Source organism: Paroedura picta, chromosome 18 (genome assembly GCF_049243985.1).
Source record: "Paroedura picta isolate Pp20150507F chromosome 18, Ppicta_v3.0, whole genome shotgun sequence".
Classification (NCBI taxonomy): Eukaryota; Metazoa; Chordata; class Lepidosauria; order Squamata; family Gekkonidae; genus Paroedura; species Paroedura picta.
This window is the reverse complement of record NC_135386.1, coordinates 352,234-367,685: the sequence shown is the minus strand read 5'-3', so window position 1 is coordinate 367,685 and position 15,452 is coordinate 352,234. Positions and strand designations below refer to the sequence as shown.

Genomic DNA, 15,452 nt, shown 5'->3' with positions numbered 1-15,452 from the left:
AGAGCCTCAGGGATAAGTGGCGTAATCTTCCTCCCCGACCACCACAGGAGCTCCTGCCTGAAACAGCCACCTGGCCCCAAAGAGGACACCTGCCGGGGCCCAGGCGATGAACAGCTAGGGGCAAGCCCCTCAGTCCTCCTCCCTGCAGCCCTATGTGGGGGGGGGGGGGGGAGAAGCACATGGCTCCATACCCCTGCTTCTCTCCAGGGGCTATGGCCCCTTCCCCCTTTTCCCAACAGAACTGCCCTTCCCGCTTACAATCTCCAGGCAGCTGGGACACAAAAACCGACTCCTCCTTTTGCAAAGCAGAATCTTAGTGGCCTCTGGAGGGCTGTGATATTCTTACCCTCGCAGGTTCATATGTAGGGCTGGACTGACCACTTGTCCCCCAAGAGGCAGCACCTGTCCGTTCTTCCAAACCTACGGGTGGAAAGAAAGAGCACCGGCTATGGGATATAAAAGGCAGCATTTCGGGAGCAGAATCCCACCACTGTGCTGGGCATCATCCACTAGGACTGACTTGAGTGCAGCTGACCAGCTCCCAGGCCCCAACGGCCCCCAGCGTGGGGGAGAAAAGAGATGACCCATGGATGTATAGGGTGGCTTCTAGCTATCATGGCTTTTTGACAGCTGTTCTGAGCATATTTGTTCTGCCTTTTACAAACTCCCACTAGTGATTCAACAACCTATGGCATTCTTCCGCTTCTGCCGGTCAGCACACAATTCTACGCTCTCACCTGAAGGAAAGACTCAACCATTAGTCCTCCCCCCACCCACCCTCCCTCCATCCCTCCCTTCCTCTTCCACATGCAGCCTGCTAGGTGGGCTTGGCCAGTCGCCCTTGACTCCGACCTCTCACAGCCCCACTTACCTCCCAAGGGGCCTGTGGTGGGGAAAGGAAGGGAAGGCCACTGTAAGCTGCTCTTAAGGTAGAGAGAAGCTGCATACAAAATCCAACCCGTCTTCGATTGAAAAAAATTCTCTTACCTGTTCTGAACCACCTAGTGAGTTAATGGTTTTGTATGGAGAAAGTTGCTTAATGCTGTTAACAGTCTTAGACCCAAGATTCTGTAATGGCAGCCCTCTCAGGACAGACAGAGCATAATCCTTCAGGCAGAGTGTGTGTGTGTGTGTGTGCATATGCGGAGAGCTTCAGGCGCTTTGCTCTCGACCCCTGTGTCATGCACACAGCAATGGGTAACGGTCCCCTTCCAAACTCTTCTGTTGCCAGGCAGCCAGAGTCACCCAAAACCCAGAAGGTTTTCTCCCGTGCCAAAAGGAGGAGTATTCCCAGTATGCATGAATGGGGCATGGACTGAGTCATCGCTACAAATATCCCCGCCAGATCGCAGTACTCTTTACTGCCTTCCATGAGGACAACAATCCCACCCCTGGCACCTCCTGGAGGCGACTCTTTAAGAAACTCCTCGGCCCGGAAGCCTCGGTCTGTTAGGCCCAAGCCCAGGCTGCCACAGGGCCCTCTCCCCTCTCTACCTGCTGACCCTCAAAGGGCTCTCAAAGGTCGGGAAAGCAGAACTTCCTCAGCGGGGCGGGACTTCTACTTTTCAGCAATTCTAGCTTGACGGGACTCTCCACCAACTTCCCTAAAATAAAAACCTGGCTAATAGGTTTGCAGTTTTCTGGATCCAGAAACAACACTTTGAAAAGTTTATCCCCAGCCAGCAGCCCAGACGAAGAGCGCCACATCCATGTTAACGCTCCCAAGAGTGGCCTAATTTAGGTATTGGAGAAGAGTCCGAAAAGAAGGAAGATCTCGGCAGACAGCGGCGCTTACGGATCGCTGACACAAAGGGCAGCCCCATTCGGAGTCAACTACCGGTCATGATGCTGCACCAGAAGCACCAATTTCCCCCCCCCCAAGTGCACATGATTGACAGAGTACAAGGGTGTGGCTTCCCCAGCACTCTTTCCAGCACCAAAACCTCCACAACTCTGCCACATTTTGCAGCTGGCAGGGCCATAATTTTGTTGTTCTTGATCCAGGATCTGAGGATGCACAGTGGCACTAACAGGTACTAACAGACAGAAGGAATCTCTACCCAGCCATTCACCCCGCTTCAAAGAAGAAGATGCTTTAAAGTCACCTCCATGCTTGAGAGGTAATGACAGAGCATCATGGCAAGGTCTCAGTTAATTTGTCTCAGCATTCCACAATTAAGGTTATATCTGCCGATCAATCTCCAATATGGACATATTTATTTCCTGCACTATGTCTCCCCCTGGAATTAAGCTATATGGACTGGTAATTTCCATTTTGTGGCATCGGAAAGTGTGCCTGCACGCAAAAGCTTATAACTTGAAGAAAACTAGGTTGGTCTTAAAGGTGCCACTGGACTCCAACTTGGACTTGAAATGTATTTGTTATTCAACATGTATACATGATTATCTACTACAAAGAAATGAAAACACATTGATTCTACACAATGGAATTCAGCATGACAGGTTTATGAACCAGAATCTATTCTTTTTCTGCAGAACACGCAACTGGCTCCCAAGACGCTTTTCGGTAACTCAAGAGCTCATAAAGAGAGCTGGAAAATATGCAGTTCAAAATCAGAAGTCCTAGTCCTTGTATTATGAAAGCAGGCCTGACTGCGACGCTCCTATTAACGGCTGCATGACAACTAGTGTCGGGTAGTGGCTGGGTGGCAAACCAGGGTGGGGGAGACCCAGGTTCAACTCTCCCCTTGTGGAGAAACTTACTGGCTCCCCTTGGGCTAGCCACTGATTCCCAGGATAAAAGGAAGGAGGGGAGAGCCAAGTCCATCACCTGGGCTGCTTGAGAAAAGGACAAGGTACAAATACAGTGGACTAATTTCACACTTAGAAGGAGGAGACCCTTGGAAGAGTTGCCAGAAGGAGTTCTCTCAGGCTCCCCTCCCTCACAGGGTGTCTGTTGTGGGGAGAGAAAAGGGAAGGCCATTGGAAGACACTTTGAGACTCCTGATAGAGAAAAGGCAGCATGAATGAACCAACTCCTCCTCCTCCTCCTCCTCCTCACTCCCTCGCTCAGGAACTTCCCACACGTCCACTGCTGCAGTCAAATACCAAGGCTACGCTCAACAGGTTATACTACTTCTTTACTGTTAGCAACACAATTTTATATGTTGGAATTAGCAGATGTACCTGAACCCAGTTATTTGCCTTTCTTTCTGGAGAAAATCCCACTGTTTTTTGCTGCAGCCCTGTGCACACTTATTGGGGAGTAAGGCAAATATCTGAAGAGTTCCCTTAAAGAAACGTGCAGGAGGCCCAGCCACCAAGAATGCAGCGAAGAGGAAAAGAGACAAGGCGAAGCACTCTTCCCTTCACTGTACGGTGCTCACTGGGAACCCTCAGCTAGACACTTAGAGCGACTGGTATGAGCCAAAATCATTGTCCATTAAGAGAGTGCTTTAGCTTCCCATCTAAGCTTAGGATGGCCAAGCCATACATCGAGCCAGTACTGCTAGAGCCAGGTTATGCATTCCGTTCCTGACCACGCCTGGAGTCGTCTATAGAGGGAACGATCCACGGTTCTGCTAGCTGATGCGACACAAGCAGCCCAGACAAGACGTGGGCCGATGGAAAGAGCTGCTGTGCCTTTCCCTGGACAAGGGCTCCAGGCGCACACCTGCCACTCCAAACAGGGACTGTGGAAGGAAGGAGACTCACACTGGCAGCATTTATGCATGATTTTTAATTTTATTTATAATTCGATTTATAAGACCGCCCCTCAGCCCAGCTGAGAGAAGCAAGCACCCGACAGCCAAGTCGGAGTCAGTGTAGAGCACAAGTGGGAAATTCAGGAAAGGGGCAGAGAAAAGTGCGCGGAAGACTCCCACGTGTGTCGGCTCCTTTGGCCACACTGATGCTGCAGCCTTTGCGATGGAGAAGGACAGAACGTGGAGACTCCTCATCATGCGGGAGCCCCCCAAGCCCTTCAGCACACCCCCAAAACGGCAGTCACCGTCTCCAAGTCACCATTAGTCTAATCCTGGTGCACAGAATGAGTGTTGCTGCAGGGCCCCTTTTGCCATTTGTGGGCCCCTTTGGAATTTTGACACCGCACGGCAGGAAGAACCACAAGAAGAAAGCAACACACAACTAATGTAATCTGCACAACTAATGAATCAGAGGCCTTGCTGGGCTCTGCCCACTTTCCTAAAAAAACACTGGACAGAGGCACCATCTTGGGGAACTCCTAGCATTAAAAAACAATTACGCTTACTCAAGACTTTAAAACCTAAGATTCCCCTGAGCACTAAATAAAAGCGGGCATATTTTCTGTGAGGTGAGCCTTCCTGTTTTATACGGCCAACTAGTACCTTAGCGGCCTCCAGAGCTAAAACACGCAGCACAAGTATGCACAGCTGCTCCGTCTGACAAGACTGACACACCGTTCTAACCAGCCTTCTGGGAAGGCCTCGGGCAGCATCTAGAAGCACAACAGGGAGAGGAAGTGCCTGCCTGGGAGCCAGACTCTGCTCCCCGTTTTTCTGCTCTTTGGGCTAAATCCACAGCAGACGCACGAGGCCGAGTTTACTGGGGCCGGACTCCAAAGAGACAAGGAGGCTCCTGCACGGGGCTTGGTCTAGCCCAGGCGAATCTCACTCACTCCCACAGGATCAAACTGCTTCCGGAACTCCCTCCTGCTCCAAATGCAAGTCTGCCACACTTCACAGGGGCTGCTGCCAGGGGGAAGAAGTCGCAAGCTCCGCACACGCTGACAGAAAGGAGCCGAGTGGCCTAAGGGCCCCGGCCTTTGGTTCAGGCTGCCTCCTCGGCAGCTTCTCCCTGGGCAGCGCAGCCTACAAATACATTCCCCAATAAGTCCCGGCATCTGGACTTGCACGGGGCTTTCCCTGCTGAGCTGCTTCGTTCCACCTTCCAGCCCCATTGCTTCTACGTCAGGGGGGATCTCTTACTTGCTCATTCTGTGTCATGGAGCTCTTCTATACCATCCAAGAGCCTTGGGTGCAGTTGTCCCCTGCAAGCAGATGGGAGACAGCGACAAAACAGAATTTTTTTAATTGCATCATCCCCTTGCACAAGGGGTGCTTACAGGCTCAGAATCCCAGGTCTTCCCAGAGAAGGAGGAACGAAAACTCACGCAGCAGCAGCAGCAGCACCCCACGCATACCGCTTTATACCTTCCAGTGCTTGAACTCGGGCGATGTCCAGAGACAGAGGAATTACAAATCACACGAGGGCCGGCCACGGCCTGGCTACAAACACCTCCTCCCATATCCAGCATGGGCTTCGGGGGCCACTCGGGCCCCAGTTAGTGAAGAGGGGAAAGATGGAGGGAGCAGTAACAGAGGGAGCGAGAACCGCATTCGGTACTCAGTCCTGGACCAGGAGGAGGCCCAGCTTGTGAGCGCCACTTGCCTGCATCACCCGCCCCCCCCTTCAGGGGCTTCTCAAAGCAGGACAACCCACACTGTTCCCTGGCCTTTCTTGCACCAACTTTGCTTAAAAGCAATGCTCTGGTAAACAGCTTTATCAGTGCCGTGGGGAGTCCAAGGTCACCCAGCTGGCTGCCTGTGGGGGAGGAGCAGGGAATCAAAGTGGGCTCCCCAGATTAGAAGTCTGTGCTCCTAACCATTACACCAAGCGGGCTACCAGCTTGAGTTAACAGGGACGGGGAAGTATACACATAGAATATTTATTTTATTTATTTAAAATCATGCCTGTGCCTAAAGAAACCTTCCTCCGGATTCAGCCCCTATGTAGCAACACTAAACCTATCAACATGCCCCTAAACTGCAGCTCCTGGACACGGACCAGCTGTCTTCTCCCTGGCCTCTCTGGAGGAAGAGAGGAGCACAAACGGAAGTCTTCCAGGAGAGGGACCTATGGCGGATGAGTAACTGGCTAGGCTCTGTTAACACCGTCTACCTACTACGGTCTCTTCAGAGAGGGGCCACCTGTTCATTCACCTAAGTCATTAAAAGACACCGTGTTAGGAGAGACAATTTATAATTACATCACTAATACAATAATAATAATAATAATAACAGTGCCGATAGAGGTCTGCATTGTGGCTTAGGAGTTAATTACTGATGGACTGAGTGGTACGTAAAGCCAGGGTGTGCGTGTCTATAAAAAATTAATTCCAAAGCTACGCTGGCACTAGATAAAGCATCAGGAATTATGCCTAACAGGAAGACTCTGGCCTAAACAATAACTTGAATGTGTAATATCCAACTGGAGACCTGCCAGCTGTAGGCAGACTCCTATTCTTCCTTTCAGGAAGGTTACATTTACCTATGTGCATGTTTTACAGAAATTTAATTTTAAAATTGGAGACCATATAACATTTTGCTCACACGCAAGCCATTACTGTGGACTGGTACTGTTCCTAATTATGGCCACAACACTGAAAGTACATTGCCAGCTCCGGCCCTCTTTCCCACCACGGTGTCCCATCATAGTTGAAAAACCCACTCAAAAGGCATGGGGAAAGGAGACATACAGGTGGCGTACCTTGTTCCAGGTGCCTCAGTGTTGTCTTCCCCATGACCCTACCAAATAGGTTAGGCCAAGAATTATTTATCCTGCTGCCATGGCCATTCTGTCCTTCTGCTGGAACCTGCCCCTCTTGGCCCCACTGATCCCTGCCACCAGGGAGAAACCTTGCATGTCTTTGTCTCAGGAAGCATGCGACAGCCGTGGCTAGAGGGTGCATGCCAGCGAGAGGTAAAGGAGGCTAGAGTGGCCAGGAAGGGGGCAGGAACAGGCCCGGTTTGCGCAAATGAATTTCAGTCATGGTGTGACACGATCAGAGAGGGGATTCAATGAGACATGGCCAGCTTCGTAGCTGGTACATTTAGATTTCATCCAAGGATCACACCCCACTGCCCAGCCTCAATCTCACCAAACTCAAGGGACATCAAGACGTTACAAGAACGGCAGCCAAAGGAAATCTTACAGCATCGATGGCACATGGGTTCTGTCCGGTCATGTCCCGGAAGCATCTGCATCTCATTGATTCAGTGACAGAAAACAAGATGTGACTCCTTAAGTTTTAAAATGGGTGCTCCTCTGAAGCTACACTAGTGGCCTCAGGCAAACAAATAAAACCCAAAGTAAAAATCAGATTATTTTTATCAGCTTCATATTATTGGCACAGCATACCTTCACATTTAAAGCCGACTTTTAAATTTGTATTGAAAAGCAACAGCAGATAAACAGAACCCTTATACAGAGCAAACATGTCAATTCCACAAATTAAAAACAACATAAGGAAGTGAAATATACACAGTTCTAGTTATTCCCATGTAGAATGTTTACACATCCCCTTGCTCGGGGCTCAAGTTGGTTTACAAAAAGGAAAAGAGCCAGAGCTATACACAAGCCTCATGCACTGAACTAAGAATCCAGAGGCCCTGGAGACAGTGTTTCATAGCAGCTGGCCTCCTCAACTGCTTTCTGAGCCTCTCAGACACAAGTGGTATCATTTCTTCTATGTTCAGTTGTCTGAGGCCCAAGGACTTTAACATAAGGATTACACCTCCTCACTACTAGAAGGTTTTTAGGAACCATATATATATATAACCGTATAAAACACATTTGCAGTCAATTGATACAGATGTGTGTGTTTGCTAAAGACAGCTGGCTATTTGCAATTCCTTGTCTCGGTTTCTTATTTTTAAAAAGTAACCTGAAAAGAGATACAGTTTCTTCGAGATCTGAAGCCTCCTGCCAGAGCAGATCTAGAAGTTACAGCTCAGCTGGGTTTTTCTTTCACTGGGAAGATTTTTTTTTGCATTGTCAGCAACTCCCGGCACGGCAGACTGCAATACTAAAATGGAAACTCCTTAATCAACATTCCATTCCAGGAAAGAGCGGATCTCCACATCAGGCTGAGAGCTCCCTAGCAGCAAAGCCGGAGATTTCACTACGGCTGCTGTGATTACACGCTGCACATTAAGGTAACGAGAAATCAGAGTTTAACGAAAACAATCTTACGGGCTGAGGATGGTGTGCAGTGATTCCGTTTGAGCCCTGATGATAGACAAAGCAAGCTGCTAGGAAGGTGAGCTGCAAGGGACCTGGTTCAAATCTCACGGCTGCCGCAAACTCACATCATGGCCTCACAAGAGCCAAGCTCCCTCATTGGACCTTCTCTGGTCCCCTCTCTAAAATATAAGACAATAACAGTACTCACCTGCCCTACAGAGCTGTAGCAAGGACTACGGGGTACAGGTAACGTATGTGAAGCACCTCGCCCCTTCTGCTGCTCCAAATATAGCAGGACTGCTTCCTTTATGTCAGTGACGGTAAACATAACAAGCAATAGATATTTATTCTTGGGATATCTGAAAGCCTGTCACCTTCTTATGTCTATGCAGCACAAAACTATCTGTACCCTAACAATGCTCATGTTGGATTACTTCCCCCTATTTGCCTCCCCATGTTTAACGCTGGGCTTTTTTGGTGTGCTATTTTATCCTGTAATATTTAATAATGCAGGTTTTATTAGAAATACCATTGTCAGATGTAAAGGCATCTAGTAACTGAACTCGTAATTATTACCGTGGAAACAAATGTTAAGCCTGAGAAATCCTTGTCCCCATTCAGAACACATTACAATAACAAATCAGTAATCATTTCAGATAAGAACTTATTTTATACTAAGATCCACCCTGAAACACCACGCAAACCTAGTCTGACGCCTGAGAGTTTCACTGCCACTGTGTGACTGGGGAAATGGCCATGCCAAGAGAAGAACGGAGACACGCAGAGAGGCAGGCAGAAATCAGCATCCCAAAACATCCCTCGCGGAAACAAAACTGGAATCCATCAGCCCCAGTCAGGCACCGCCAAAGTCTAGTAATGAATTTCTGATCCTGCAGTATACATTAATTATAATGCTGATGACTGGAAATGAAATCTAGACCTTGGGAGCAGAATATCAGGGAGAGGAATTAAGGCAGAACGAGGCACTAAGGCAATCCAAAGGCGGCACAAAGAAAATGAATGAGTCAAGAAGACTGCAATACTTTCAGGAGAGCACAATGCCACCTAAAGTGTCTGGTAACTGCTTATAGACCATGACTAAATATTTATACTATGAAATAATCACCAATGATCATGCTAAACAGCCGGTGACCTGAACAGAAATATGCTTGGTTGGACACCCATAAGTACTTGTGAAATTAAACACATGCTGCTGACTAGCAGGTGGAGGGCAAAGACACGGCCACCCTCAATCCAGTTAACCTATAACAGGTTTAAACTAATATGTAAACCAATTTGTCCACAAAGTCAGACAGTAATTGAGCTCTGGCAATACATGAGTTATCTTGCTGTTCTTATTATACAAAATTAGACAAAATACAGCCAACTAAAAGTAGCTATGCAAACTTCATGGCAGTTACCACACACAAGGATCTTCAGCTACCCTGAAGGCTTTTGGCTGTGTCTGGCCAGGAGACCCTTTGTGGGAAAGCCACAGCCTCAGGGGCACCCAGACACCCCAGCCTTACAAACCCCCTCGGGCCTGCATTGACATCTGTATCTCCCTCAAGGCTTACATCCCATACAGTTTTACCCTCCAAGTGATTAAAGGTTTTAAAAGTACAGGGCATAACGGCAAAACTACTCTCCCTCACTGAGAAAGGCAGACAATAAATTAAGTAAACAAATATTAACCCAACGCTGTTTCTCGCAGTCATCAAAATATACTTTGTCAGCTATGGAAAAATGCCCTGCTTAGTTACTGAATCTTTAGACAACTTGTTACCATATCCCTTGCTATGAGATCAGGGCCACAGGCGAGATGCTGGTATGTCTCTCCGACTGTCAACATGAATCTTATCTATGACTCTCAAAAGAGTACAGCGGGCAAGGCTGTTTTCCAGAGGAAATTGATTTGGGAATATTTTTCCCATCTGACAAAATCTGTTTGTTGTACCCATTCAGTTGCTAGGGTTCATAAAATGATGCATGCACATAGTCTTGGAGCAAGGACATCCAGAACTTTTTTAAAAAGTAAAGACAAAACACTGCTAGTGCAAATCAGATCTCTAACCTCAAACTTCCAACCCCTTTGCAAGGTGAAGTCCACTTTCTCTTATCAGTTCAGGGGGAGTCCCTAATTGTTGGCTGACTCCTTCTCTGTGCTGGGATCAGGGCAGCCAGCCAGCCAGCCAGCCAGCCAGCCAGAGAGAGGTCCCTACAGGATCTTGGCATGCTTGCTGGAACCCTGCCCTGATTATGGCGAAGGAACCATACCCAAAATATACCCTCTAGCACAGCTGTAGGTAGAGGTTTTTTACAGTGCAACCCAAACAGAGTTACCCCTTGCACTTTTCTCCTTGTAACATTGCAACACAAAGAGCTGGAGAGGTCATTCTGTAGAAATGGAAACCGGGAATTAAGAGCAACGAAAAGGCTGCTAAACTCACGAATCAGCCATCAGTTTGAGCATCATTTCTGATTGCCAAGGGATCCTTTCCTCAAAACACAGCAACATTGACATACTGTCTGCTTCTGGTTGCAAGCAGATCCTGAAGAGATGTAAAAAAAGGGCCCTTTCCCCTGACCCCCACCCCAACTGCCTCTATTTTTCCAAGAGGGACAATCCAATGTTTGGAGAAGCCAGGATGTCACACACTGTAAAACAAAATTGGAGTCCAGCGGCACCTTTTAGACTGACAAAGGTATACGTTTCTGTATGCATACACACTTCTTTGTATAGGTTCGAAAGGTGCCCCAGGACTCAAATTGTGTTCAGCTGCATCAGACCAACATGGTTACCTACCAGCATACACAGGCCGCAAAATACCACTAGGTACATCCTTAAACATATCACAGAATATGATTCTCACTCCAGTTTATAAAAGAGAACTCCAAGGCATTTCTTCCTCTTCCCTGACTCCCTTCAGCTCCCCTGGCAGAAGCACACCTAACAAACCTCTAAAGACTAGCACATACATAGTAGCATATTATAAAACTCAACAAAAGCTTATTTTGTTGATTTTCCTTGGTATTCAGTTAACATCTTCACCAAAAAGTCTGTCCTTTATGCCTCTGAATGTTGTGTTTATAAATACAGCTTTGTTTTCCAAAGGCAGAAATACAAAACATTCATTCAAGACATAAAATCACCAATTATCTCATCCTACAGCAAGAAAAAACTTGACCTTCAAAACTGTTAGCAAATGACTGTGTCACTTTGCAAAACACCCGGGATCAGTCGGGCTTTCAAAGCAATGTGTTTAAAGTTAGAACCGAGACAAGCCACCTTCAACTACAGAGTGGGTTTATCAGTAACAGCAGTTGAGTCATGACTGGCAGGCAGGAGTAAAAAATATATATATACAAGCAGAAAGCAAAGTAGCAAAGCATCCTCTCCAAGGGATTTTGGAAAACCACCTCCAAAGTTTCTCTAAAGAAGAATAGCTCCAGGTGCTGAACTTCAACCAGTTAGAGGAGGGGTGTGGTCCTCCAGATGTTCATGGACTACAATTCCCATGAGCCCCTGCCAGCAAACTGAACCACAGGTTGACTACTCCTGAGTTAGAGCACCATAAAAACAAACTGCTCTAGAAAAATCTTGGTAAGGTAGAACTGCAGTGACAAAAAGGAGCACAAAACCTCGTCTACTCCTTCGGGCCATGACTATTTCTCATCCTTCTGCCCGGTTCTTCCTCCAAGCAGCAAACAGCAACTCACACACGGCTCCTGGTCAGTCTCTCATCCAGAAAGTCCGGAAATCGGGAGTCAGCTGTTACGAGCTATCTGGGAAGTTTTTCCATGATACATTTAGAACGGAAAAAAGAGGAAGCCCCACAGAAAATGCTGTCATGTTAGCCAAATTAAAACCCAAGTAAAACTGCTAAGACATTATAAACCTTGACAGAAGCCCCAACACTCGAAGCTTCCTCAGACCAGGTCAGGCCCCTGCTCTCTCAAGGTCAGCCCCATCACTTTGGATTAGCAGCAGCTCTCCAGGGTCTGAGCAGAGAGGCCTTCCCCATCACCTATAACCCGATCCCTTTCCACTGGAGGCACCAGGAACTGAACTGGCGGCATGTGGCTCTGCTGAGGCTCTTAGAAGGTGAACCCGGATTTAAGGTCTCCAGGGTCCAACCTTGAGCATTTTCTAGGCAGAAAGCTGCCTCCTGGAGACAGCACCTTTATAGGGAGCTGCTGCCCAACCCAGAGTGCGAAATTAAACCCATGCCGTAGGCGGAACTTAAGTCTTGATTTTTTTCACTGCCAGAGCTTGTTATCTATGTTTAATGTTTTAATAGATGCGGGTTTTAATTTGCAATCTGTCACAAGACGTTTTACAAGAGAGATGGGTAATAAATCTAATTAATTAATTAATAATAATAATCCCTGCATGTTCTCTGCTACAGCAGACTCTCCACGTTAGCATGGTGAGCAGAAGCCAAAGGTAGGCTAATCCTTGTTCTTGCAGACTGTCTTCTGATTCCGATGCTGGGTCTTCACTGAGAGACTTCCAGGAATGCATGGAGACAAAATGTTGACTACAAAGATTGTCAAAAGGGCCTCTCCCTCACGGCCCTAGCAGTCACGGAGTCTAAACAAAGTCGGATCTTTTATGACTGCAACACTAACGCTAGTGGCAGTGTTTATTAGCCAATACCAAGCGAATTCACATCCCAACATTTGGGGGGGGGGTTGCTTCCCCCCCCTTTTTTACTTGTCACAAGGACCCATTCCATCTCACAGCTCTGACCTTAATGGACTTCACAGGAGGTGTGTGGGTTTGCAAGCCCAGTTTGGGGTGCTGGTTAAGACCATGAAGGCCCCACGGCTATTTCCTCTTCTGTAATCAAGCCATTTTCTGAATTCATTCGGGGGGGGGGGGACACCTCACTTGCCTGGACAGCAGGAGAACAATCCACAAAATGCTGCTGATTTCTATGTAGAATGCTCTAATGTTTAACAAAAGCATGTAAGAAAGCAGGTAAAATCCCTCACATCTGGACTTAATAGAAATACCTCTGCACAGTGTTTGGGCTGGTATGTTCTAGTTTCATCCTGGGAGACAGACTCCACGCAAACATGCAGAAGAAGCAAATTCCATCTGGATAACATTGGAATGAATGTTGTTTCTGAACAGAAATTAAAACAGCTTAAAGTGAAAAGACATATGTGGCAACTGAAATTTAGATAGTGCTATAACCACAGCTATTATGACAGATTATGTTACACCTGACAAGGAACTATCACTAAGGAACCTCTTCTATGGGACAGCCACCGAGAAAGGCTATTTTTAAAGGGCTGGTAAATGTCCATGACATACTGAGAAATTAAAGAGACTCATCAGGAATTGAAGACACAAATTAAGATGCCTTGCAGCCAGAAAACCATGAGGGATCTTGCTGCAGAATAAACCTCCACATAACCAGGTTGAAAGCAAGAAAGCAAACACCGTCCTTCCCTCCCCTTCCCAGTACAGACTCCGAGATGTCAGCAACCAATATATCTGATGTACAAAACTAAGTGCCAGAACTGGAATTGGGCCGCTGCTTCTATATAGATGCGTGAATCACTTCAAATATCCTAACCCACTTTTTCAAAAAAATTCCCTTTAATACAAGCCACATAGGCATAGGAAGTGACATCAAAGACGGTATGAACCAAAGCTATGGTCCAGAAGGAAACAGAGAAGTCAGCTCATCAAAGCCTTGTTTCCCACAGTCACCTGGTTCCCAAGGTATTTGCATGCAAAAATCTACGCTAGGAATGCCTCCCCCATACACTGGAAGTTCTATGAAGCTCCAGGTGGAGGTATTACCTGTTCAAAACCATACATTTCTTCAGGTTCGAGTACCCAAACTGTGCACATAGTACTGTGTTGGCATTAATGGTGGTCACCTCTCGTGAGCAGATTAGAACTCTGCGCATGCCCTATGCTATGTATTCAGTTCTGCAATGAGAATCCCTTGGAAAAAGAGAGAAGAGGCCTGTGGGCTCCAAAGAGCTTCCACACTGCAGCCCTATCTGGTTCCCCATCAGCTGCTAAAGGAGGTCCAAGTGCGGAGCGTTCCCTCAGCAAGCAGCACAGGAAGTCTCTGTAGCCCACCTCCATGCCTCCCTTCAGGCCTCCTTGTACAACCCCCCTGCTTGCCCCTGGCGTCTAAGTAAAGAGATGGATTTGCATGGTAAGTAAACCTTAAGAACCCCAAGGTATTACAGGCACAGTCATAGATCTGTCACACAACAGCATTCGAAGTTTGTTATTGAGGTTTTGTTCAGGTCTGTTAAATGACACCATTTCCAACTGCAAGGTATTTTCCAAAGTGATCCGAGCCCTTCTTGCACTGAGAGAACCTCCTGGACTGGAGGAGCCTCCAAGTCCCTTCTGCAGCACCAACTCTTCGGTTTCTGGGCAGGGACTGTGTGGGCAGCCACATGTTAGAAGAGCAGGGCCCACTAGGCATCTCTGCCGGGCTTGCCCCAACTTTGACGGCGACCTGAGACTGGGGAGACTGAGGGGGGGGGGCTCCGAAGCCGGCGCCTTACCCGATCCGCCGAACTGGCTGCTTCCCAGGGTGGTCGGCCTGGTTTTCCCACTATTAACCGGTGGGGAAAACATCTGCAAGGCAAGCAGGGGCCAGGATCAGGCCACGCACAGACCCCCCCCCCGACCGCAGCCAGCGCGAGCCCCGAAGACCCCGGGCAGGACTGGAGAGAGGGGGGGGGGGGGCGATGGTCTGCTCCCCCGGCCCCTCCGCAGACCCCCCCCCTGGACCGACCCCCCCCCCTGTCCCGCCCGCCCTCCGGGGCCTACCGCGCTGAAGTCGAGGAGGTCGCTGAGCTCCTTGTCGGTGCCGATGGCGGCCATCCGGTGCGGCTGCGGCTGCGGGGGCTGCTGCGGGGGGTTCATGGCGGCGGGGCCCGGGCCGGCCGAGGGGGGGGAGGGGAGGGGAGGGGGCCGCCCCGAAAGTTTCCCCGCGACCCCCTCCAGGCAGCCAGCCAGGCAGGCAGGCAGGCAGGCCCAGGCAGCCTCCGTCCCCTCTGTCGCCCCGGCCGCTCCTCGGCGGGAGGGAGGGAGGGAGGGAAGGAAGGAGGGGGGGGGGGTCTCGGTGCTCCCCCTCCCCCCTCACGCCCACCCACCCGCCGCCTCCTCCTCCTCCTCAGCGGCACACAAAGTAGTGCCCCTCGCCCGCCCGCCCGCCCAGGCTCGCTGGCTGGAGGAGGGGGAGGGAGGCGGCCGGCGGAGGCTCCTGGGCAGGCGGGCGTCTCCTCCCCCTCCTGCTGCTGCTGCTGCCGCCGCCGCCGCGGCCCCCTCGGTGGGCTCCCCCCTCCGACCTTCCCTCCCTCTCCGGGCCGGGGAGGCCGCGCTCCCCTCAGGAAGGCGTCCCCCTCCGCCGCCGCCGCCGCCGCCGCCCCCGCTGCTCCCTGCGGCCGCCCCGTATCCCTCCGCGCCTGGCGGCGGCGGCGGCAAAAACGAGGAGCGAGAC

The 15,452-nt window shown here is 49.3% G+C and overlaps 1 protein-coding gene across 5 annotated transcripts in view; it reads right to left on the bottom strand.

Annotated features, from left to right (window-relative positions):
* The window catches only part of TCF12 (transcription factor 12), a 52,377-nt gene extending 37,308 nt beyond the window's left edge, over positions 1 to 15,069 (bottom strand). For 2 of the 5 annotated variants that reach the window (XM_077318102.1, XM_077318105.1), the window contains exons 1-3: positions 14,780 to 15,065; positions 14,512 to 14,584; positions 347 to 420 (exon numbers count right to left, since the gene is read on the bottom strand). In XM_077318102.1, coding sequence (XP_077174217.1) covers positions 347 to 420; positions 14,512 to 14,584; positions 14,780 to 14,875 — 243 coding nt within the window. In that variant the 5' untranslated portion in view covers positions 14,876 to 15,065. Of the gene's footprint in view, positions 1 to 346; positions 421 to 14,511; positions 14,585 to 14,779 lie in introns of all 5 variants that reach the window. The other 3 variants (XM_077318103.1, XM_077318106.1, XM_077318104.1) reach the window with 3 other exon arrangements.
* Positions 15,070 to 15,452: the final 383 nt, after the last annotated feature.